Here is a 25,585-nt window from a genome sequence, read left to right as displayed (position 1 = left end):
GATATAAAGGCGTCATACTCCAATCAGTAACTACAGGAGAAATTTTGTTTAATGAGAAAAGATAATAGACAATTGAAACAGGACAGATAAAAAATATAAATATAATGATTTGAATTGAGATTAAATACAATAAAATTGAGGAAATTAAAAGAGGGGAGAAGCCATGTAGAAAATGTAAAATTGTAATAAGATATGGAATAGAATATAAAAATGAGCATGAACCTGAATTTGTGTCTATACGAAGAAATGTAACCCGGGATTATGCTGCTTTCAAAAAAGATGTTTTAATTGTATTTCTTTTCTCTTTGTGAAAACTCAAATAAAATTTACAAAAAAAAAAGCTGGGGTAACTTCCAGGGTCTGGCTTTTATATCTTAGTACAGACTCAGCTAAATGACATCATAGGAAGGAGTCAACCCATCCTGGGCTCTCGATGCACCATGGAGGAGAATACTGAATTATTCACGTGCTTTATATTGATGGTACCTACCCAGAGTCATTGGGAGTTGGATGGCATATACATTTAATAAATTATTATTTTTAATAATATGCTCTTGATACATTCAAGATTCCCACATCTAATTAAATCCAGATTATAATAGTCTGAGGATTCTTTAAAATGGATTCTATTAAAAATAGTAATTAATTCTATTTTAGAACCAGTAATGAAAGCAGAATATTGTATTTTAAATCAAATATATTTTATGGTTCTTACTGTCATGATACAAATTTGGAATTTGGAAGACAGGGAGGGATTCTTTGGCTAAATAAGATTGATAAATTCTGGACTCTACAAGGAAGAAGCACAATTTTGCTTGTGAAACATATTAACAGTGTAATATGGAGAATTTATTCTATGTGAATTAAGGTAGCACCTTTAACTCAAGAGTTGCACTATTACTGGTTGGTTTCTGGGTACATTCATTTTATTGTTTTGTCAACTTTAAAGCTATCTGGATCCTTTTGGGGTGACCTGATCTCAGTGGTATCTACTCATCTAATAAGATTAAGGACTGAGGGCTCAGGTTTGGTCCCCACTCTGGAAAACAATGGTCCGATAGGGATCAGCATTCCTCCTTGGATCAGGTCAGTGCCAAAATTATTGGCAGTTAGAAAGGCCATTATGACATGGCTTTCTTCAGAAGTCTTTTAGGCAAGACTGAGAATTGAGTCCTCCTCAGCTATAATCATCATTATTTTGTATATGAGTTTTCTTGCTGCAACATCACTGGTTTTTAAGTTATTCATTACACTATTTTTAGGTGAAGTAATGAATAATTACATTATTATACGGTAGTTTGCTCCTGGTTGCTCCTATTTCAATATTTTCAATATTTATGTGAACAGGGTGACTGTGTTCATATTTTGAATGCTATATGTGCAAAGAAGCCTAAATCATAAATCATGTTTCCTGGCTTAAAATTGTAGAAATAGACTTTTGAATTTTTATGAAAGAATAAATAACATTTGGAGCTATCCGGGTATATTTCTAGTTTTGCTCAGAAAATCAATTTTAAAAATTAATTTTTGCCTATCAGTGAAATAGTATCCACTAGTAAAACATATCATTTTCTTTATTACCTACCAGGACATATTGATGTCACAATTTCCTGCACTCTATTAAGTATTTCAGATGGGAAGGTCATGACTAGCATGTAAGGCCACTGAAGGCAAGCACATATTTTTATCATGACCTAGTTGGCATGAATTGAATACCTACTATTCTACTTGCCGTTCAATGCACAACTAGCATCTACATATAGAAAGGATGTAGTGATTACTCACTACAGAAATATTAACCAAAGGAAATGCTATCAGTCCTGCCTTAGGCATGAAAGCTGGCTAAGTAACTTTGGGTCAGTTACTCACTTCTCAGCCCAACCCACCTCACAAGGTTGTTGCTCCAGGAAAAATAGGAGGACAAAGGAGTATTAGGTATGTTCAGCCTTGAGTTATTTATAAAAATAATAGGCAGGATTAAAAAAAAAAAGCACACTGAAATATCTTATGTAAATATGCTATGTTACACCACTCTTCAAATACCCTTTTCTGATCTCTCAGCTAAATTCTCACCAGTATAACAATAGCTAACTTATATACCGCTTCACAGTGCTTTACAGACCTCTTTGCGCAGTTTACAGAGTCAGCATATTGCTCCCAACAATCCTCATTTTACCGACCTTGGAAGGGTGGAAGGCTGAGTCAACCTTGAGTCACTCAGAATCGAAGCGCCAAACTGTTGGCAGCAGGCAGTAAGCAGAAATAGCCTATAGTACTGCATTCTAATCATTGCACCACCACGGTTCTTAATATAGATCTAATAAATAAAGTTACCCAACAACTTTAATGAAGAATGAATGCTTACCTTAACAAAGTTATCAGGGAACATGCCCCTTTTCCCATTTAGTTCTCCTTCTAGCCATCCTTCCTCTTCAAGCTTTTTCACATTCCTTATGATTTCACCAACTCGAATGGTTAGCTCATCATCATGTACAGCATCATAATTGTATTCCACAACATATTCAACTGGGGTAAAAAAAAAGAAGTCAGCTTAGTTAAATAAAACCTATAAAATGTAAAAAAAAAATTGACATTTTAAAAAATATAAAGTGAAAATGAACCCTGAACCCTGACAACTGTACTTTATGAAGTCTCTCTTACAAATTACCCTGATCTTAGATTATGATTGCAACAGTAAATTTAGTTGTTAGAAAATGAAGAAAAGTACAACTTATTTCTGTATAAATTATCCAACACAGAACACATTCAGCTGCATCTTTTTGGAAGTTCAATATATACCAAAAGGAAAGGGCCACATCTTTTCTGTTCTAAGGGATTTATTCCGTAATCATAAAACTAAATCAGAGTGGGAAGTAATTCTTCTCCTTTTCTTGGATATCCCAAATTTTAAAACAGTCATCAGGAGACAATATAATCACTGTTGCAAAGATTACAATCACACAGGTATAAGCAAAAGAACTTCTCCAGTCATGAGTCCTTTTGATTTTGTTTTGATGACTGAACACTTTCATCTCAGCCTTATTATAGCTTTTTAAAATTCAAAATATAAAAAGAAATGTTACTGTATTAATTCCTCAATATATCCCCACATAAGCTGCTTGTTAATTAGTTGGCAAACCAACAGAGGATAGGCAAATATTTTCTGCCTGTCATGAACAAGTTGTTATTATTTTTATAGTTTGTCACACAATCAGCCAAGTGTTTAGACTGGATTTGGTGTTTTTACCCCACCTATCAAGTCCTTCCCAAGGACCCAAGGTAGGTAGATGTTGCTGCCTGATGGTGTTAAAAGTATTATTGCAGGATGGAAGCTGTTCCAAGTAAAGCTACCTTTTATAATTAACTGATTGTGATTTTGTCAATGCCATCAGTGTTTATATGTTGTTCTAGTTATTTTGGAACTGGGCACTACTTATATGGACAAGGTTGGATCAAGAAAATGGAAAAGTGTGATCAAGTCAGCCAGGGTGCTGTCCAGTGTAGATTGCAGCACAGACCACAAATGATTGGTATCAGATAACTTAGAAAATTGAAAAAGTAGATATGCTAGAAAGATTTGACTTAGAGCGTAGTTAGACTGTAAGATCAACATGAGGAATAGATTTGGTACTTTTAATTTATGTGAAAGAAAACTTGAAGGACAAGTTTGAAGAGAAAAAAAATCCCAAAATAAAAAAAGTTAATGTGATTTGTATAAATTAAATGCCATATTCAGTGTACATTATACATAAGAAAACTATAAAAAAATACAACAAAAACATACATTCACATTCTATGCAATTGAATTGAAAACCCGATATTGCATTAATATTGCACCATACAGTTGAATTCAATAGTTACTCCCCTGAGATAGGTATATATTTGAAGGTAAATATTGGCTTGTTTTCTTCTTTTAAGCATTTATTTATCAAGATAGCCATTGCCAAAACCCAGCACACATTTCTGTCATGCCCCTATCAGAGCCTGAATCTGCGAAGGAAGAAAAGCCTGAGGTAAAACTGACGGAGATCGAAGGGGGGCTTTGTTGGCTTCATAGGAATGTGAGGAGAAGCAGGCCGAGTCAGGCCAGGGCCTTTCAGGATTGGGACGGCTTGTAGGCAGAGACGAACAGGGACAGGATGACCAAGAGATGGCAAGCAGTGAACATGAGGAGCGACAGAGTTCAGGCGATGAGCAGGGACCACCCCATCCTGTTCCCCGAGCACGAAGATGGAGCGAAGGCGAGAGCAGCACAGGCTAACCCGACAAATCGGGAGGAGAGCGCCCAGCACCTCTTCACAAGGCACACCTGGGAGCTGAGCTTTAAGATGATGTGGGGATGGGCATTGGTCGAGAACAAACGCTGAATTCATGGAATGCCGTGTGCCATTGCCGACATTTGGAATTTCCTGGACTTTCCTGGCTTTACTTTTTGTTTCCTGGATTAATTGCCTTGTTCCTTTGAGTCCCGAAACCATTGCCTTGTTCCTTTGAGTCCCGAAACCATTGCCTTGTTCCTTTGAGTCCCGAAACCATTGCCTTGTTCCTTTGAGTCCCGAAACCATTGCCTTGTTCCTTTGCTTCCTGGACTCATTGACTTATCCCTTGCCACACTGGATTCCTTACTTTGCAGTCATTGTGCTCACTGGACTACTTACAGCCAGAGGCTGCTGGAGGGGTGTGTGTGTGTTGTGTGTGTGTGATCACTTTGCTCAGGGACTTGCCATCAACATGGGAGCGTTTGTGGGAAAGTTGGAGCAATAAAGGGGCGATTTGAACTATCAGCTGACAGTGTTGCCTCTGTGCCTTGACCTGGGTCATCACACTTTTCTAAGGTGCTTCATCAGAAAACACTTAAGGAGCACCTAATCTTGTTATCTTTGAGTGAAAAAACACCAATCACCATTTATTTATTTATTTATTTATTTTTGTCAATTGTTTACAAGATAATAGGTACAAGTAAAAACATAGTTATGATTACATGGATACATATAAGAAAAATAAATAAAGGAAATGGGCGTTGGTAGAAGTTACCGTGAACGCCCTTTCTATCTATGCTGCGAGAGAGCCCAGGATGGGTTGACTCCTTCCTATGACGTCATAGCTGAGTCTGTGCTAACATATAAAAGCCAGCCCCCGGGAGAGACCCCAGCTTTGGCGAAGATACTTGACAGACTGAAAGGTGTCTCTGAAAGCCCAAAATAAATACAGAAATATGTCTTACCCTGTCCGGACGAATCAAGGAGGGGCTGGGCTCTCTCGCAGCATAGATAGAAAGGGCATTCAGGATAACTTCTACCAACACCTATTCTCCTCCATGCTGCATCGAGAGCCCAGGATGGAACATACCAAAGCTTGCATGTCCATGGGCGGGTCCTCGTCTGGCTCATCACACCGACTGTTGAACCACTCGTTGAAGCACCCATCTGCCGAAGGCTGCAGTTGCCGAGGCAAAAGCATCCAGACGGTAGTGTCTGATGAAAGGAGACGGGGATGTCCACATGGCCGCACGACAAATCTCCTCCAAGGATGCTTGGGTCGCCCAGGCAGCAGAAGTGGCCACGTTTCTGGTAGAGTGCGCCGTCAGACCTTGGGGAACTGGAAGGGCCGCAGCTTTGTAGGCCTGCTCAATACAAGACCTGACCCACCTGCTAATAGTAGGAGAAGAGGCCTTGTGCCCTAAGTGAGAAGGGAAAAAGGAAACAAACATGGCTTCCGACTTCCTGAAGGAGGAAGTGCACTTAATGTATATTCTAAGAGCCCTTCTTACATCTAGCGTGTGCCACTGCTGCTCTAAGTCATGGTGCAGGAGAGGACAGAAGTCAGGCAAAACAATGTCCTGGGACCTGTGAAACCAGGCGCAGCCACCGTATGGATGCCCTGCTGAAGAAGGATGCTGCTGTTGAAGCCCGAACAGCCCAAGCAGCAGCCTGGTGATTGCGCTTGAGGGTCTGTTCGGAACATTTATCATCTGGTTTCAAGATATCTTCTGGCTCCGTGGGAGTGCCAGAAGATGAGAATGAGGCCAGAACCGGAATGTCAACATAAGACACTGCCAGGGCATTGTCCAGAGCTGCGCTGACATTGTAGAAATGCTTATCTAGAGAAGATGGACCAGGACCTGCCGAAGGAGAAGCCCACTGTTCCTTGACCATGTCCAGGAACAAAATGGGAGAAGGCAAAACCTCTGCATGCACTACAGGCTTGGAGAAGAGCGAATCCCCTTGGCTAGAGGGATTTCCTTGTGGCTGGGGAGCCACTTTCTCTGGCGACAGCTTGGCAGTGACCAAGCCTTTGCTGAGTAATGGTCTGAAGAGAGTAGGTTTGAAGACCAATGCAGCTATGACATCATAGGAAGGAGTCAACCCATCCTGGACTCTCCATGCAGCATGGAGGAGAACAATAGAACAAGGATGGTAGGCACGTTGGTGCGCTTATGCACACCACCATGATGTTTACAGTGTAGGCAGGCCCTCCTGATATGAAGAATGAATGAAGTGATAACTCATTAAAGCTTCTTCGAGCATATTAATTAGATTTATAACAGAATAACTCAAATTCAAACCAATGGAAGTTACAGGAAACTAAATCAATCACTTTACAAGAAAATGAATACTATAAGATAACTTTATAAGTTTACTCCCAAGAAAAAGAAATAAAAGGCAGATCTTGACTTTCTTAAGAATATATCCTGGCAATTTTGAAAGGAAATCCAGAATCATGTTATGTAAGGTTGGTGGCCCTGTAAATTTACTAAATAAATAAATTCAATTTCAGTTTTAACATTTAAAACTTCTAAATTCATTCTGTTTACATATCACAAATGAGAGATTAGGAAAAGAATTCAGCAATGTTTGATTACTTTCCTCAATTATTTGGATACTCTAAAGCAGGGGTCTTCAAACTTGACAGCTTGAAGACTTGTGGACTTCAACTCCCAGAATTTCTCCTCCAGTCATGTTAGCTCAGGAATTCTGGGAGTTGAAGTCCACAAGTCTTAAACTTGCCAAGTTTGAAGACCCTTGCTCTAAAGCAGTGATCCCCAACCTTTTGACACCGCGCCCGGTACCGGCATCAGCTGGGCGCCACGCCCGGTACCGGCATCAGCTGGGTGCCGCCATCTTTTTGATGAAAGTGCTCCGGTGACCTCACCGAAGCACGTTTCATCAAAAGATGGCGCGCATGCCTGTGAGCTTTTCCGGTAGAAATCGCTTACCCGGAAAAGCTCACGAGGCTGGCGCCATCTTTTTGATGAAAACGTGCTTCCAGTGAGCTTTCACCCGAAAAGCTCGGCGGAAGCACTTTTCATGAAAAAGATGGGCGCCCAGCAAGCAGCAGCGGCCCGGTAGGAGTTGTTCCGCGGACCGGGACCGGTCCACGGACCGGTGGTTGGGGACCCCTGCTCTAAAGGATGAATTACAACAGTTTAAAGAAAGTTAAATTAAACTCTTTATTTTCACCCATGGAATCTTTCATACAAATCAGCTTTTTTCATTGTTTCATTATGCCAAACTAAATTGTGGGGCAATTCCCTTTCAGAACTTATAACACAGGCAGGCCAAAACCTCTTTGGGCCAAGCTGGAAGCTGAGATTCTTTTTTTCATGGATGACCTCTGAAAACAGCATGTTTTTTTCTTTTCTTTACAATTAAGTTCCCAGCAGTGCAATAGTATTATTCTGCAAATATTCAGAGAAAGCAATTTTTTGTTAAATGAAGATAAACATGGGAATAGGAAACAATTATTTCTCTTTAATTGTATATTTTCTCTCAACTTTCTTTCCAAAATTATTTTTTTCAATGGAAAAAGTCCAAATGTTCTCTTTTGAGTTGGGCATCCCTAACAATAACTATATTTCAATTGCTTCAAGTTTATCAACAAACCAATATTAGCTAGATTTACAAATTGTATGAGCAAGTTTTGTAAGTCTATTTCCACAGCCATAAACATTCACCAGCAATATCACTAGATGGCAGTAGTACACATTGACCTAGTTTTTGAAAACAGATTTTTAAATGCCAAAATTTTGCAATGTTTCTGTTCTCTTGTAAGACTTCAGCCAAATTAGTTCTTTGTCTAAAATAATATTTTTTAAAAACACCAGAATTTTAGACAAAGTATTTTAGGTTATTTCTCCCATTCAAAATTATCAAAGTCACCTGTTTGAAAAACTTGGTGTCCCTGCTAAAATCCTTCCCATTGTATTAACAAGTACTTGAAAAGTCAAGCCTCTCTCTACTCACTATCTGCTATTAAAGAAGCCATGCAAGGGGAGGGGGGAGAGGGAAGCATTAGTTCTTAATAATTTGTGCACATTCTTACCTTTATGGAAATCTGTTAAGTGTAAATTATTGTACAAAACTGATCTCTTCTTCTCCTTCATAGGCAAAGCCTTCTTATTTCTAAACTTTATTAACTGCTCTGGGAAACTTTTTTTAAAACTGAAACACTGAGAAAAAGGTGTACTATTGTAATAGCTTTCACTGCATTGAAATATGAAGGAATTTGCCAAATTATTTTAAAAGACATATACTGAATGTTGCAAAGGTTCTGGAAGACATGCTATGACTACTTCTTTTATACGATACTGGTACTGAATATCGCATCACAAAATATCTTTTAGTGTTAACTCCTGTGCTGTAGCACCTCCAAATGATCCTAAAGTTATCTAGTTATTTACTCTAGCCCCTGGATCCCCATGTTTCTAGTACTGCTTTTTTATTGTGCTCAAAATCTATCAGTGCACAGAAACTGTATTTTTTAAATTATTGGATATAATTTCTTAGGAAATGAAAAAAGCCACAGCACTGGTGTGGGCTTATTGACATAACTTTTGCCAGTAGGAAACGGTTTCAAAATATTGCCCTGTGCAAGTTTAGAGCCCAACACTGTGCTTATAGAGAAAGGCCAAGAAGAAAGCAAGCTTTAACTCTATCATATATACATGAGACTTCACTACTGAATTCTATAGATAAACTTTGTACAGCAGTAAAACAAAAGTCATCATCGGCAGGTACTTCAGTTCCAAATCATAGCCTTAGAACTATTCTGCTTATGGAAGTCAATAATCAAGAGTTAATTTTAGTTGTCTTTGAGCATCTGCCATTTTTCTACCACACAATAGGCCACAAACATTTAACTGTGTAGGCTACTGTTTCCTGTTCAAGCAATAAGCAATGTTTTTTTTTTTAAAGGAAGCTTCCAGGAATTTTATATAAATATGGATTTTTTCATACTTAAAAGACAGAAACACAATTTTAAAAAAGCAACCGAAGTTGATTGCTAAAACTTGAATGGTAATACAAACACTAATGCTATAATAGTCAACGTCTGGTTATAGGCATAAGTACAAGCATCTTAATAATACTGGTATTCAAGTGTTCTTAATTAATATGCACTATTTTGTAAAATGTTGTCAAAAATAAAACTCTACTTGAATTATCTAGCAGAAAAACCATCAACAGAGCTGAAGTCCCATTACACTGAATTTGAATTATTCATAAAATTATGCCATTGGAATAATCTAGATTAAGTCAAACTCTGGAAAGCAGCAGCATGGGTACAGATGTGAAGTGATAACGTTTAATAATCATTTAAAACCAAGAGCTAAACAAATCCATGATCCTTGAAAGAGAGAAAATTGTACAAAGAAAAGTTTGATGCATGGAATTTCCTCCCACTTACGTTAATTGAAGGGATTATTTACTACTCACTGGCAGTAATACAACAGTGTGAAGGTATTTCTGTCACAGAGTTAGTGCCACCTTTGAGATTATATGAAATAATATTGCCCAAGAAACTAGCTTGATAAAGTGCCTGACAATCTGTAGATCTCTTTTTGAAACTCCACTCCACCCTATTCCAAAATTACTGTTAATACTGCAATGCATACTATTTGTATTTACTCAGAAGCAATTTCCACTGTTCCCTATGTGATCTTCCCTGTAGATAATATGTGAGTCTTTTATACTTTTAATGTATATCTCAAGGCTGAAATGTTTATTTAATTGTGAATCAGCTAGTAAATTTCCACATGAATTGAACTATATAATTTGCTTGTTGAAAATAGCTTGAAATATGCATCCTAAGATAGCCAAGTAACGCTTCTGGTTGGAATGTGCTTACCTACTATTCCCAAAATGATTCCAGACTCTCTGCTACTTCAACACATTAACTTTTATACCACCCAACAACACAATTTGGCTATCTTGAATCAGATTTGGGGCTGCCATCGGGCTATGTTTGACCAGTGGACTAGTCCTACTTAGAATGACAACAGCATTCATTATCACCATTTTTTCAAGACCTTGCCTACAATATAGCATGCCAGATTTCTCCAGAAAAAGAATTAAGACATGAATCCAATTATCAATACCAGGAGGATGAAGAAATGACTTTTGCTACATCCAGTGCAAAACACTGTACTTAGTTTTCCTGGAGTAAACTAGTCATTCAAAAAACAACACCACACACACAGTTCGAACTTTTCATTTTAAAGATTTATCACTGTACAAAAACATCAATACTTATTATAAATAAAAGATCACTACATTTAGTAATATATAAGATCTAGCAGTATATTGAAAAAGGAGATATAGTTTATAGTTTGAAACAATGGTCAAATCAGTTGACTGCAGATCTGTATGTGATTTATTTGGTTTGGGTATAAAATTGATGTGACGACTGTAATATTCTACTCCTTGGGGAGGCAAAGTTGAGCTTGTAAATGTACAGGCAATGCTTCAAATACCATAGAATCTAGCAGGATTTCGGTGCATCCTCTTAGGTATCCAAATAAATAATAAAATGTCTGAAATAACATGAGATCTTGTGTAAAGAGCATGAAAATATTCTATTTTTTCATCCTTATATATGAAACTACAGACATCTGCGATTTTTGCCATTAAAAAAGTCAATGTTCATCTATTTAATATTGGAATGTTATGGATACTGTCCAGGATTTTATATGCTGACCCTTGCAGTAACATAAATGGCAAGTAACATGCTGTATTCTATTTATTCAATAATTGAAGCCATACATTTTCTATTTTGAAGGACTAATTTCTTAACAATAAGAAGAGAACATAGTCATTAATTTCCATGTAATAGGTACATAGGTAAAAATAACTCTGGACATCAGTACGTATTTAATCTTGTCACTATTATATATTATTGTGCATATACGTAAAACAAAGCCAAAATTATGTTTTAATAAAGCACTATTGTCACTGCATCTCCAAAGACATGATTTATTCATTCCTCTTTTATATAAAAACACAATAAAATTAAAATTATTTTATTTGAATAAGATTTGCTTAAATTTTTGTTAAGACAATTTGTTAAATTAAGACAGTTTCATACTATGTAAAATAAATGGCATTTCCTGTTCCCTTTGCTGTTTGTTAAAATTTGCTTATCAATTTAATGTACATTGTCTGTCTGTTGGTCAGTCAGTCAGAAAATCATTTTGGGCAGCATACAACTATATATATATATATATATATATATATATATATATATATATATATATATGTATGTATGTGTATTGTGTATGTGTATGTGTATGTGTATGTGTATGTGTATGTATATGTATGTATATGTATATGTATATATATATATATATATATATATATATATATATATATATATATATATATATATATTCTTAAGTTTTCGCGGGTACTTACATGTATGGCCTTCAGCTTTGTTCGGGTATTTTCCCACGTCATAGTAGTGGTGCTTTTAAAGTTGTAGCAACGTTTCAGCAGAATCTCATCTGCCATCATCAGGCTTCTGTATTGTGTCCGTCTGTGAGTCAGACTTTTACAGTGGTTTCAGATTTAAATTTGGGGCAGCCTATTGCTGTGCCAGAATGGTTTTTTCTTCATCCTGATTGGTTGGGAGTCTTGGTCTGTGTTTATTGGTCTTGGAGTTTGCTGTGTTCTGCTTGATTGGTGTCTCTAATATCTTCTGTCTGTTTTTGGCTCTTTTGTATCTTGATTGGCTGGCAGCATTGTGTTACTTTATTGGAGGCCTTTAGTGCAGCTTGGCTTCGGGTAAATGGACGGCTATCATTAGTTAGGAAGCTGGGTTTCATCTGGGTGCCTGGTTGGGATGTGTTTGAGCTGGAGGTATCAGGGGGGATCTGTTTGTGCCCAGGTGTTTGCCTGGCTTGTGGTGTGGAGATTTTTTGTTTGTGAGTGCAGACTTTCAAATGATTGACAGCCTGGTGGAATCATCTCTTCTATTCATGCTTTCTGGTCTTTTTTCAATCTCTATGGCTTCTCTGATGATTCTGTGGCTAGGGTTTTCTATAGTGGCTAGGGTTTTCTATAGTGGCTAGGGTTTTCTATAGTGGCTAGGGTTTTGGTGCCATTGAAGTTGATGCTATGACCTGTGGCTTCCATGTGTTGGACTAGTGAGGAAGTGTGTTCCAGCTTTTTGACTGCATTTTTCAGTTCATCCAGGCGGGTGCTTATTCTTCTATTGGTCTGTCCAATGTATGTGGCCGAGCATGATGCACAGGGACTTCGTATATGCCTTGGTTTTCCAGGTCAATTTTGTCTTTGGGGTTTCTGAGGATGGCTGCTATTTTTCTGTCTGTTTTGAAGGCAGTCTTGATGTGGTGTCTGTATAGTATCTTACTAATTTTGTCTGTAGTGCCTCTTATGTAGGGCAGGACAGCTGTTCCATGGGTCTGTTCATCTTCTGGGTCTCTATCATGTCTCAGTGTGTTTTTGTGGATCATGTTGGTGATTTTGCTTTTGTGGAAGCCGTTGGCTGGAAGACTGAACTATGCACCCTGACTAAAATCTTAAGTTTTCGTGGGTACTTACATGTATGGTATTCAGCTTTGTTCGGGTATTTTCCCATGTCATTGTAGTTGTGCTTTTAAAGTTGTAGCAACGTTTGCAGAATCTCATCTGCCATCATACAGAAGCCTGATGATGGCAGATGAGATTCTCAAACGCTACTACAAGCTGAATTTTATATATATATATATAAATATAAATATAAATATATATATATCTTTGGTTATTCGGGTTTTCTCCCGCATAAGATTGGAAGTATCTAGGCAACGTTTCGATGAAGTCTCATTCATCATCTTCAGGCTTGTGTCTTCGGCTCTGTGCTTCTCAGAGTGATGTGAGCTTGCAGCTGCTTCTTCCTTTTAACTGCTGGGGGCGTGACTTGGTTGGGTGGGGGCTTGGCTGTGTTCTGATTGGGTGGGGGTGTGTTCTCATTGGTAGGGGTTTGGCTGTGTTCTGATTGGTTGGGGGTTGGCCATGTTCTGATTGGCTGGAGGCGTGTTCTGTTCAGGTGGGGGCTTGGTTGTGCTCAGGTTAGTCTTAGTTGCTGGGGGATTTGAGCTGGTGAGCTGTGATCCTGCTGTTTGGCTTCGAGTTCGTGGTCGTGCCGCATCTTCATGGTGGGGGTCAGTTCATCATGTATGGCTCGGAGGGGCTTGAAGTGGGTAGTGATGCAGCTGCAATGCGGCTTCTGGTCCGTGGTCGTGTCTCATCTTCTGTGTGGGTGTGGGTCTGCTTTTTACGTGGAAGTGTGGTGGTGGCATGGGTGTGGGTCTGGTGTCATTCTTCATGTTAGGTACTCGTCTGTTCATGAGGGCGGGTTTCCAAATGGCTGGTAGGCGGGAGGTGTCATCTCTTTTATTCATGCCGTGTGGGCGTTTTTCTATCTCTATGGCTTCTCTAATTATTCTGTTGTTGAAGTGTTCGGTTTTGGCGATAGTTCTGGTATTTTTAAAGTCAATCTCGTGTCCTGTGGCTTTGAGGTGTTGAACCAGGGAAGAGGTCGGTTCTTCTTTTTTGATTGAGTCCTTATGTTCTTCAATGCGTGCACTTATTCTTCTGTTAGTTTGTCCAATGTATGTGGTGGGGCAGACAGTGCAAGGGATTTCGTATACTCCTTGGTTTTCTAACTCGATTTTGTCTTTAGGGTTTCTTAGGATGGTGGATATCTTTCTGTTTGTGCAGAATGCTGTCTTAATGTTGTGTTTTTGGATCTTGCTGATTTTGTCTGTAGTGCCTTTTATATATGGGAGGAGGGCTTTGCCGTTCTCTTGTTCTCTGTCTTGGATTTTGGTTGGGGTTTCTTTTTGGATTAGATGGGTAATCTTCTTTCTTTGGAATCCATTGGCTGTTAGTACGTTGGTGAGAGTGTGTAGTTCGGTCTCTAGGTGTTGTTCGTCGGCTAAGCATTTTGTTCTGGAGATGAGTGTCTCGGCTACGGAATTGATCTGTGCTGGGTGATGGTGTGAGAGTGCATGTAGATAGCGGTTTGTATGTTTTTTCTTCTGGTAGATGGTGTGTTCTAGGGAGCCATTGGGTTTTTTGTATACCAAGACATCTAGGAAGGGAAGTTGATTGTTAGCTTCTGTTTCCATGGTGAATTGTATTTTGGGGTGTAGGCTGTTGAGGTGTGTGAGGAAGTTGTTCAGTTTTTCTTTCCCATGTGGCCAGATTATGAAGGTGTCATCTACGTATCTGAGCCAGAGTTTGGGTTTGTGCTAAGATTTTTCTAGAGCTTGTGTTTCAAAGTGTTCCATGTAGAGGTTTGCGATGACAGGTGAGAGGGGTGATCCCATGGGTGCTCCTTCTATTTGTTTGTATTTTTGTCCGTTGTAGGTGAAGTATGTATTGGATAGGCAGTGGTTGGTCAGATCTAGGATGTGCTTGGGGGGGTTGTATTTGTTTTGGATGGCTGTCAAGGCTTCTTTTATTGGCACTTGGGTGAAGAGGGATATGACATCGAAGCTCACTAGTAGGTCACTGGGTTGTAAGTTTTGTTTCTTTATGATCTCGATGAACTGGAATGAGTTTCTTACATGTGAGTTGATGGATTCTGCATAGGGCTGTAGTTGTTTGGCAAGAAATTTGGCTAGGTTTTGTAGAAGCACAGAGCCGAAGACACAAGCCTGAAGATGATGAATGAGACTTCATCGAAACGTTGCCTAGATACTTCCAATCTTACGCGGGAGAAAACCCGAATAACCAAAGATCCACATACAAATACCATAGAACCTCAGAATATATATATATATATATATATATATATATATATATATATATATATATATATGTATGTATGTATGTATGTATGTATGTATGTATGTATATGTATATGTATATGTATATGTATATGTATATGTATATATATATATATATATATATATATATATATATATATATATCTGCTCTTTTTATATCACGAAGTGATCACTTCTAATAAATTAGATGACTCTAAAGTTGAAAAACAGTGGTGGGATTCAAAAAAAATTTACTACCAGTTTTGTGGGCCTGGCTTGGTAGGCATGGCAGGAGAAAGATACCTGCTGAATACCACCTCTGTTGAAAACGTCATTGTTCCAAACTGAAATATTACAATACAATACCTCTGTTGAAAACGTCATTGTTCCAAACTGAAATATTACAATACAATACCTCTGTTGAAAATGTCATTGTTCCAAACTAAAATATTACAATACAATGTTAAACTACAGTAGAGTATTATCATTGGGTTGCAACAAAAGATATTTTTTCATTAGCGCAGGAAATGGTATCATAATCCAACAGTTGTCCTAAAATAAACTCACCTCCACACGTGAACAAAACTGCATCTATTTTATACTATATCACAAAAAGAGACAGGAATAATTGTAGTAGTAATTCCTAGACAATTTAAACCTAATATTCTACTGATTTGTTTGAAAGTATCAAGGACTAAGACAACACAGCCCATATTAATATTTTCAGAAGCATATTGTCCAGAACGTTTTTTACATCCAATTTATGGAATTTTTATTTCTCTATATAACCAAACTCTAAGCATTGAGAAGAATAGGAACAGAAATAGTGCTCTTTTTTCCTTATTTTCTAATAAAGCTAAGGAAGGTTCTGGTTTCAAGTCAATCATTTCCCATTTCGATATTTCCCGGATAAGCCTGATTAAGACTAAATATGGCCAAATCCAACTCACACTTTCCCGTTTCTTCTGTTCTCCAACTAGAATCAATGAACCCATTCATTTTTATACTAATTTTCTTCCCACAAAATACAGTTAAGTATATGCTAATGTATTTCTTGGAAACCAGTTAATATTACTGCAAAGGCAATTACCAATCTGCCCAAAGATCTTGTTTTGTATTAACTCTCTAGAAACTTCAGAAACTAAATAAATATCAAGTGTAGTTTCTGGCATTCACTATTCTATTCTTATTTCCACTATTACTAATTATATTGTTCTATTTTCTATTTCCTGATGAAGACACCAGATCGCTGAATGCTTAACTCAGTAGCTTAAAAAGGGAGCACTACCCCGATAAAGAAACAGGGGAGAGTAGTAGATAAAAGCATGCGCAGAAACAGGAAAAGCAGGAAATGAATGTATATAGGGCAGAAAGGTTTTTTTTAAAAAAAGTTTTTAAAACTTTCCTCTGAATTATAAGATGGCAGGGAAGTGTATGACAAGATTACAACAAGCCTAAACCATAGGAAAAATCCTGACATCTGATTATTCGCCGAATACTAAGGCTCTTCCTCTACTTCTGATTCTTGTGCTGTTTCTGAGGTGTTCACCTTCTTGATCCTGGCAGTGGAAACTGGATCCCACTTAGGCCAAACACCAAATATTGCCCAGATGGAGAAGGAAAATAACTGCACAGCAGCAATATGGATTTTATATTCCCACTAGTACAGACTTTTTATTATTCTGGATGTTAGTATCTATTATGGGAATCTTGGCTATAATTGTGATCGGTTTTGTACCCTTCCCCCTTCTTACTAGGTGAAGTTTTTTTTAAAAAAATTGCATTGTTCTATGCTGTATTTGGATATAATAATATTAAGTTTCAAGTTTCACTGTCAATGAATATTAAATGGGTGACTGATGTTCTTCAATATAAGCATCTTTGAAATCTGAAACTGGCATGGCCCTACACATTTTTTAAATTGTGTTTTATGGAATACTAAGGTTCCATGAAAACTTGAAAGATCAGGGATAAAAAAATCATTAAAATGTAAACAATTTTCTATCACCAGAACTTTACAACATTGTATAAACATGGCCAAGATGGTTGCAGAATTTGCTAGATTAAAAAAATTCCCAGAACTCCTGCTGATTATTCAGATTTGAGCACTGGAATTGTCCAATGCTAATGTTGATACATGAAACTAATTGTAAAGATAGTTCAGGAACTGCAGTTAGCCTATTTGTGGCCTACACTGAATTGGGACTGCCTATAATGTCCTATTAAGCTGATGCCTATGTGCATTTGTCTATGTTTTTGAGATCAGAAAACTATTCTGATATTCTCTGTGAAGATAGCAAGAAACAAGTCTTAACACTGGTGATACCACAGTTCTTGAACATTCTCCTGGATACCTAATGTTCAGGCACCATTTTTGACATATTTTCAGAGGAAATTAACCTATTTTGCAAACCTAGTGTTTTGTCTCATGTTCTAAACTTCAAAAATTCTATTTCATTATCACTTAACACACACTAGTCAGATTCTCATGACAGGATTGCCAATCCACATTTCCACAGGGGAGATACTGGGTCATTTACAATAGTAAAATATTCAAGTCCCTCCTTCTTACAGAAATAAAACAAGGTTTGACCCCTTTAAAATATGAAAAGCATAGGACTACTATTGTTCCCCATGTCCTTTAATTAAAGTTCTGAATTTCCAGGAATCTGGAGGACATCCAAGTAAATAAAGAAGAGGAACTTTTTCTTCAGAAAATCACTAGCTGCTATCAAAGTGAAGAGGGTTGACTAGAATGTGAAAGGCCCAAAAGCTTCTGGAAGACAATGTTTTGGGACCTCCATCCTTCTGCCTCATGGGCAAAACCATTTGGGACAGTGGGGGACAAATTTTCTTTGTAACTGAAACTTTCCCACAGAAACCCATTTATCAAATTTCAACGATTTTATAAAAAGTAAAATTCAGCATTATTACTTAGCATAGATTTAGAGGTTTAAATTAATATCAGTGCATTTAAAAGCCCAATATATTAAAAACTCTTTAAAAAATAACGTGCTTTTAAACTACTTCTAAACACAAAACTGGAAGAGAAAGATTTAGACAGGCTTAAGTAGTGGGTTGAATTCAGTAGAATGGAATTTATCATTATTTGATGAGCATTAAGATAAGGCAAAAGGATTCTAGCATTGGAAGAGAGTAAGTTGAATGGCCATCTGAAAGGTTCCAGTTAAAATTCATGAAAATAGTATACATGCATTTTACTAGGGTTAAAGGAGTGGCTTTGGGTAAGATCTGTGACATAGAGCAATTTTACAGCGGTAAACACACCTTCCTTCCTTAAAATCAATAATTGTAAAATGTATATATAAGACATAAGACATAAGAATTTATTTGTCATTACACTCGCTAGCGGGTGCAACGAAATGAGGTGCTCTTCCACAAAGTAAAACTGGACAAACACCACTAAAAGAAAAAAAAAATTGAACTAAACACAACCAACCATACAATAATCTCTATGCAATTTAAAAATGTAAATACCCCATTACTCTCAGCCATTTAAATTCCACAAAAATCTTATGACCCTGCATTCAAACTCAAAACTGCACTTGGATAAAAACTGTTCTTAAATCTGGTCGTCCTTGTTCTTAATATATACATAATACTTGAAAGAAAAATAGGTTAGGGTTAGGCTATCCCAAACCATCTATTCTAGTCTTTGCCACCGAGGGTAAAGGATTTGCCTTGTTGTTCCCTCAACTTTTATATTTAAGTGTACTGATGTCTTTCTTATCAAATGTATCAATTCATGCTACTACAAGTAAGCAGGAGGGCTTTCGAGATATCATATTCTAGGTAAAATGAATAGTGTTTTTCATTTTGTGTTCAATCAAAATAATGATCATGTTTAAGATACTGAAGAAAGTGTAAGAGCCAGATGTTACTCAATTTCAAATAAGGCAGGATAAGTTAATTTTGAGACCAGACAAACAAGCTTAAATGCATTTTGAAAGCACTTCCCCCATCAGTATATATTTACAGAATGTTTTTCTTTCCATGTATGGAAGCATACTGTATATATTCAACTACAGGATATTATACAAGAATCATCATGGTGGAGGATTTGACTTTTCTGAACCAGGTATCTTAAGCCATAAATGGATTGTAACACAGCTCTACATATGAATACTTTTGGATTGAAACTTTTGTTTTTGCAAAGAAAAAAACCCTTCAAAAACAACAGGTAACTACAAAACATTTATGCATTTAATACTACTGTTGTAATAAACAAATATCTATAGCATTTATCATAAAATTTTTAGGTTTTGCTTCACCAATACCAATTTATAAACAGTAATGTTTAAAGTAAAGTCCATAGGCAACCACGTCATTCCTAACTGGGAATAAAAAACCCTTCAGGAAATATTATCAAGCAACATTACATAATTTTTCCTGAGAAAACAACTATTAAAGTAGACCTGAAGCAATTGCTAATTAATAACGAAAACAGGATTTAGGTTTTAGCAGCACTACCACTTCCTCCAATTATAATAACACTGTTGGTTTTTGTTATGTAGCAATAAATCAAGTACTTTGGGTTTTTTTTTAAAAAAAAAACATCCAGATTCTCATTTAAATGAATTGTATTTTTCATTCATCAGAAAAAAATATCTACATAGAATTTTATTTCACACAAATAAAAATAAAGTGACAAATCCATCTGGTCCATTGCAGATCTTTCCAGAGATCTAATATTGTTTCAATTGTGTATACTTTTTGTTTCTATCAACTTTGAAATGCGTGCATTACTTAGCAATTTACACAGTACACACCTTCCTCAATATGAAAAGGGGAGGTGTTGTAATTTCTGGCAATTGATTTATTTATTTCCACAATCAACACACCATATACTCAGGAACAGTCCCACTGAATAAATTAGATTACAAAAATATAAAAAAACCTCCAATACATAAAAGCATAATATACTCAGCCATACAACCTATCATAACTCTGACCTGCGTAGCACAGAAGGCAAATGTACATAATGTCTCAACTGCAATCCAACAAAAATCTAGTCTCTCCATCATAGCGCCTTGCAAAACAGTAACAGATTTTTCACTAGTCCAAACATGCTTCCACCTGAAACAAAAACTAGGCGGTAATATTAAAAAGCACGCTCACCTGAATAAATGGGTTACCTTTCCCATCACTTTCCAATAGCAGTCGGTAGGATATCGAAGTTCCTACTTACTTTCCAAATATAGGGAAAAGTTTAGAAGAACCAGGAAGTCAACTACAGTTTTCTAGCCTTAATTTGGGAGGAAGCCCATTCAAACTTCCCGTCCCGTATCCTACTTGTTCACGTAATTATGACTAATTGGACCCTCTGGAGTCTTCCAAGATGAGAAAATATGCGACTCCGCCAGCGTTATCGCTCAGGGACTAGTTGCAACCGTTGATGCCGGCGGAGGGGTGTGAACCGCAAAAAAAGCCACTTTCCCCATCATATTTAGGTCTGGCTTGTGGGGAGAGAGCGAAACCAGCCAAGAATGCCCGATTGGGGGGGGGGGGAAGAGACCAGCTTAACATATTATGGAGCGCCGGGAGGGGTTCCTGTGCCCCCCCCCCAACCCCCCACCAGTCCTGAGGTGGAGGGACGGACCGTCTCGCGGGGCATTTGTTCTCCACTCCCAGGAGGAAACGAGGCGGACTTCTAGGGCGGCCCCCGCCCCAAAGGCCAGGAAGGAAAGGTCATTCCATCGGAGTTAATGGGGCGAAGACTCCCTCCTCTCCCGGCCTTACCCATGCTGTGAGAGCCCGGCTGGGCTGCAAGCCCGCCACCGCCGCCGCTCCTTCCTCAGCCTCCCGGGCCTCACGCTCTAGCAGCCGCCAAGCTCAGGCCGGACTCGGCAGCTCCCCATCGGCACTCGCACAGCGCGTCTCGGGCAGGAGGAGTCGGGCTCGCTTCGTGCTGGCGGCGGCGGCAGCAGCAGCCGCCAGCCAAATCTGCGCCGTCCGCAGCGCTGGCTGGCGGTCTGGTCCTGCTCGGCTCCTGCTTCCTCTTCCTTGCGTCCCGCCCGCCAGACACGGGAATGGGGGCCGGCCTGGGGGCGACAAATCCCGCGAGACCTCGGCGGGCCCGCTCCCCGTCCCCTCCCGTAGCGCCGGGCAGCGCTGCCAGCTGCCTGCGGTTGCCAGGTGCGGGCGGTGCCGGCTGCTCCTCCCGCTCGTGAACCCGTGCCGCCTCCGCGAGGAGGGGACGGGAGGCCGTTCTTGGCGCGCTTGGCGTGTCCCGGCCTTTCCGTCCGCTCGGGATTAAACGGAAAGCGGCACGAGGAAGTGCACGTGCGAGGGTCGATTCGCCGCTGAGCCTAATTTTGTACCCAGCCTGTCAGCACATTAACTTCAAAGTAACTTTGTAAAGAGTAGCCCTGTCTGGCAAAAGGGGCCTGTTTTGAGAGGCTACACAGACATCCTCCAGTGAAACGTCAGCATGGGAAAGAGCGTAGAGCTCCCATACGGGTTTTATGAGACAGCCCCACCTGCATGGGAGGATGAGGGCGAGAGGGATGTAACATCATTTGCACGGGAAAGGTTTTAGAGACAGTCTGGGGCCTCTTTAATAAAAGTACGGTGTAGCCCGCGATGGGAAAGAAATGAGTCTCTGAAGACGATGGTGGGCTGGTTGGAACTAAAACTCCAACCTGTTATCTATCAACTGTTTCCTGTTTGCTTAGAAAACAGCACTTAGACTTGCTCAGTAGACAAAATAGACTAACCCTCTTAAGAGTTCCTTTCGTGTGGATTGATAGATACAGGAAGTTACTGTTTGGGGCAGGCATATAAATAACAGGTTCCCTGCCCACTGTGTCAATCTTCAGTTTGTGATTTTCGAGGCCATCCATTTTAAGACTTAACAAGGAGAGTAGGTAGGGCCTTTCATTACACAAAGCAAGGCAGGAGCAGGCGTAGAGCAGGAAATGACAGCCAGCCATTCAAGAAAAAAGCACATAGTGTACACCAGATGTTCTATTCTAAACCCTTCAAAGTAGCTAAGAGGAATAAAGAAGCTCATCCTACTGCTTAGGTGTTGAACTGAAATGCATCTGCCAATCCAGCCACTTTTTTTCTAAATTGAATACAAGGAAGCCTTCGTTGTAGGAATCAAAATGTCCTGGGGCTGTGATTTCCCCCCACCCCCCACCCCCCCATTTGCCCCCAAATGAAAAATTTGAATAAGGATATTAATGAAATCCAAACTGTAACTCGGTAGAGTAATTTCATTCATTTTGCTCAGGAGATCCAATATGACTACTACTCTAATAAAAATCTTATGGAATCAAGTATTAGGCTAGCCTTTTCTGTAATTTTAAAAACAACCTATAGAGGAACTGAGACTGAAAGCAGACAGTGAGCTGCTTTCATGGCAAATCTTATGAGGTTAATGATTTTTAAAAAGGAGATACAGAACCAGAAACTATTAGAATGTTAAAATTGCCAATCTTTGTGCTCAGCCTGTACAGTATATGATTGCATACATACTATTTATATTAGAAATGCCATCAAATTTCAGTGACTACTTACTGCTGAATAACTTCTGATGCCCCTCACATTTTCACTTTATAGCAATAGCACTTAGACTTATATACTGCTCCATATTGCTTTACAGCCCTCTCTTAAGAGGTTTACAGAGTCAGCATATGCCCCCAACAGTCTGGGTCCTCATTTTACGGACAGGAAGGATGGAAGGCCAAGTCAACCTTGAGTCACTCAGAATCAAACTCCTGGAATGAGCAGTAAGTTAGCCTGCAGTACTGCATTCTAATCACTGCAACAGCATGGCTCTAATAAAAGATTAGATTTGCATATATTTATTTGGATGAAAGTGAGAGATGAGCAATTTTTCTTGTAAGTTTTCAAAATATGAAATTTAACTGCTTTATGCTCCAATATCAGAGGTGGTATTCAGCAGGTTTGGACTAGTTCTGGAGAACAGGTAGCGGAAATTTTGAGTAGTTCGGGGAACCAGCAAATACCACCTCTGACTGGCCCCGCCCCATCTATTCTCTGCTTCCCAAGTCCCATCTGATCGGCTGGGTCTTCTTTTGTTGCCCTGCACAGGAGAACGGAGCTGGAAAGCAGGTTAGTGGGGTGGGGAGGGAATGAGGATTTTGCAGTAACCTTCCCCCAGGAGTGGGAAGGGAATGGGGATTTTATAGTATCCTTACCCTGCCATGCCCACCAAACCATGCCATGCCCAGCAAGCCATGCCCACAGAACCAGTCGTAAAAAAATTTGAATCCCACCACTGTCCAATATCATATACTACATGCAGAACCCTGGTTCATGCAAATCACACCATAAAGATATATTTTATGACAGTCATTTTGGACTGCAAATCATGATTTACAGATAAGTGTGAAAATCCTGTCAATCATCTTTAGCATGGTGCACAAACCAAGGCACTGGCTAAATATGCAGTATGTAGAAATAATGGGGATGGGGTCAAACCAAAATTCCTCAAACAGATTAGTCCCTGGAGTGCCTTTAGCAAAGTTATTTTCTTTTAATTAGCAAAAGGTGTCTTTGTTCTAATCCTCACCTTGTTTGATGAGGATCACTGATCCCACTATTTCTCTCTACAGTTAAACTGTCAATTATTTAGATATTTAAATATGCACAAATGAGCTTGGTCATTGCACCCTTCTCCCAAGGGGTGAACTCTCCAATTTGCATAGGATCAAGAGAGCTGTGGGCAGGGCGGAGAGAGGGCAGCAATGCTCTCTTCATCACTAATTCACTCTCGGCCTTATCTGCCCATCCTTCCATCCATATTTTCCAACTCTAAAACTGCTTTCTGTCCCACATACATCTCAAGGAATAAGCAGAGAAACAGTAGGTCCAGCTGTTGCTCATTGTTTTTCAGATGTTTCTCTTCATAATCTTCAGGGGGTCATGAAGATGCAGATTCAGAGCAATTTGTGGGGCCTCTCGCAAGATCTTAACAGCAACATCACAGGAGTGACTAGCTCTTTCGGTGAAGAAAAACAACAACGATTTCATCATGAGACCAGCAGAAGAGCCATGCCCAGCATGATACAGCCAAAGAAAAGCAATCAGTAAATCAAACCATGTCTTGATTAGCAGATATAGGCTGCAAAAACCAGTTTCGCTAGTTCTAGGGCAGTCCTAGCTTTTTCTGAGAAGTCCCCAAATCAACAGTGAGGCATGTTTTGTTTGGAATCAGGAGAGGATAAGTTGTTTATTCTCCAGAGATGTTATGCCTATTAAATAAAAATTAAGAACCATTTATATTCCCCAAATGCATAGATAACAAACTGGTTTTTGCAAGTCCCTAAGCTTCCCATACTTCCCTTACTCGAGATCTCCTTTGTTCATTTTCAAGCTAAATAAAAAGGCTGGATCTTAGGTACAAAGGAAATAGTAGGACAGGGGTGTCAAACTCGCATCTTCATCTTCATGTGATGCAACCCCTTTGCTAAACTGGGCATGGCCAAAGTGTGACGCATCCAGCCTGTGGGATGACAGCCCTGTAGTAGGACATGCCCAGTTTTGTCATCCTGCCCTTATCAAACATGTACTCGGCCATGAGAAGCAGCAGTTGAGCTGTGAAGCTCACTTTCTCTGAAATCTGATGATAACGCTGCACTCTTCTTATCTCAAGAGATGCTCCACATTTAGATAATTCGTCTCACAAAAATGAAAGAAGGAAATTCTGGCGCATTCCTTAGCATAGCAGTTATGGCGCCATGAGGGAATTGCTCAAAAGTCACAGATCAGGCAAATGTTCAATGTAGTTATTACCTTTGAAATATTTCCAGCCCACATTTGTGATGTCATTTTTTTTTAAAAAAACTAAAGCTTCAAGTCAACTTTCTCCTGAAACCTAGTATCTCGTGTAGACAACATGTGACCCCTTGGGTCGTCCTTTCAGAAGTATTTCGTTATCAGATTCCTCAGTGCCTTCAACAGGGACAGAGTTTCTAATGAACTGCTTTACAGGAAAAACTGGGATACATTTGTGTTGAAAAACCATAGCACAGTCAGAAATCAGCACAGGAAATATCACATTCTGAATTATGTGATTCACTAATAATTTGGTATCATAAAATGTTTTATAAAATTTGTCAAATTTCAGTTCCACGGGAGTCATGGATCCTGGATTTTGGACACATTTATTGTTACTCTATTTTCGTTTTGTTTTTTTAACTTTTGTTAATTATATATATTTTAGTTAAGCTGCAATTAAATTACTATTTGTTGGTTGGCCCATCTATTGATCAAATGTTTGGAATAAAAAAAGTATGTAAATAAATCAAAGAAAAAGTTAATATTTGTGGGAAATAACTATATATAGCCATAAATCTCAGAAAATAGAGGCAAAGCAAAGATCAGAAAGTTTAGTGTTATTATTCTAAAAAATAAATTACATTGAGGTATACAGATCATTCAGCAGCTTTGAGAACTGTTCGCTAGCTTGAATTAAATTAAATTAAAGTGACAAATCTTCATTAAAAATTATTTTTCTTCTAAGGCTTTCCTTTGAATATTTTCATTTTA

General features: G+C 38.7%; 1 protein-coding gene across 2 annotated transcripts in view; it reads right to left on the bottom strand.

Moving 5' to 3' along the window:
• The window catches only part of CD2AP (CD2 associated protein), a 76,376-nt gene extending 54,888 nt beyond the window's left edge, over positions 1 to 21,488 (bottom strand). Inside the window, exons 1-2 of one of the 2 annotated variants that reach the window (XR_015746427.1) lie at positions 20,807 to 21,228; positions 2,366 to 2,526 (exon numbers count right to left, since the gene is read on the bottom strand). Coding sequence is in view for 1 of the 2 variants with exons in the window: in XM_026679085.2 (XP_026534870.1) it covers positions 2,366 to 2,526; positions 20,807 to 20,810 (165 nt within the window). In the remaining variant the exon portion in view is untranslated. Of the gene's footprint in view, positions 1 to 2,365; positions 2,527 to 20,806 lie in introns of both variants that reach the window. The other variant, XM_026679085.2, reaches the window with a different exon arrangement.
• Positions 21,489 to 25,585: the final 4,097 nt, after the last annotated feature.

The sequence above is a fragment of the Notechis scutatus genome, chromosome 1, assembly GCF_049901735.1.
Source record: "Notechis scutatus isolate UNSWTSFEM ecotype Mainland chromosome 1, rNotScu1.2, whole genome shotgun sequence".
Classification (NCBI taxonomy): Eukaryota; Metazoa; Chordata; class Lepidosauria; order Squamata; family Elapidae; genus Notechis; species Notechis scutatus.
The sequence above is the reverse complement of the archived record's forward strand: the minus strand, read 5'-3'. Positions and strand labels throughout refer to the sequence as shown.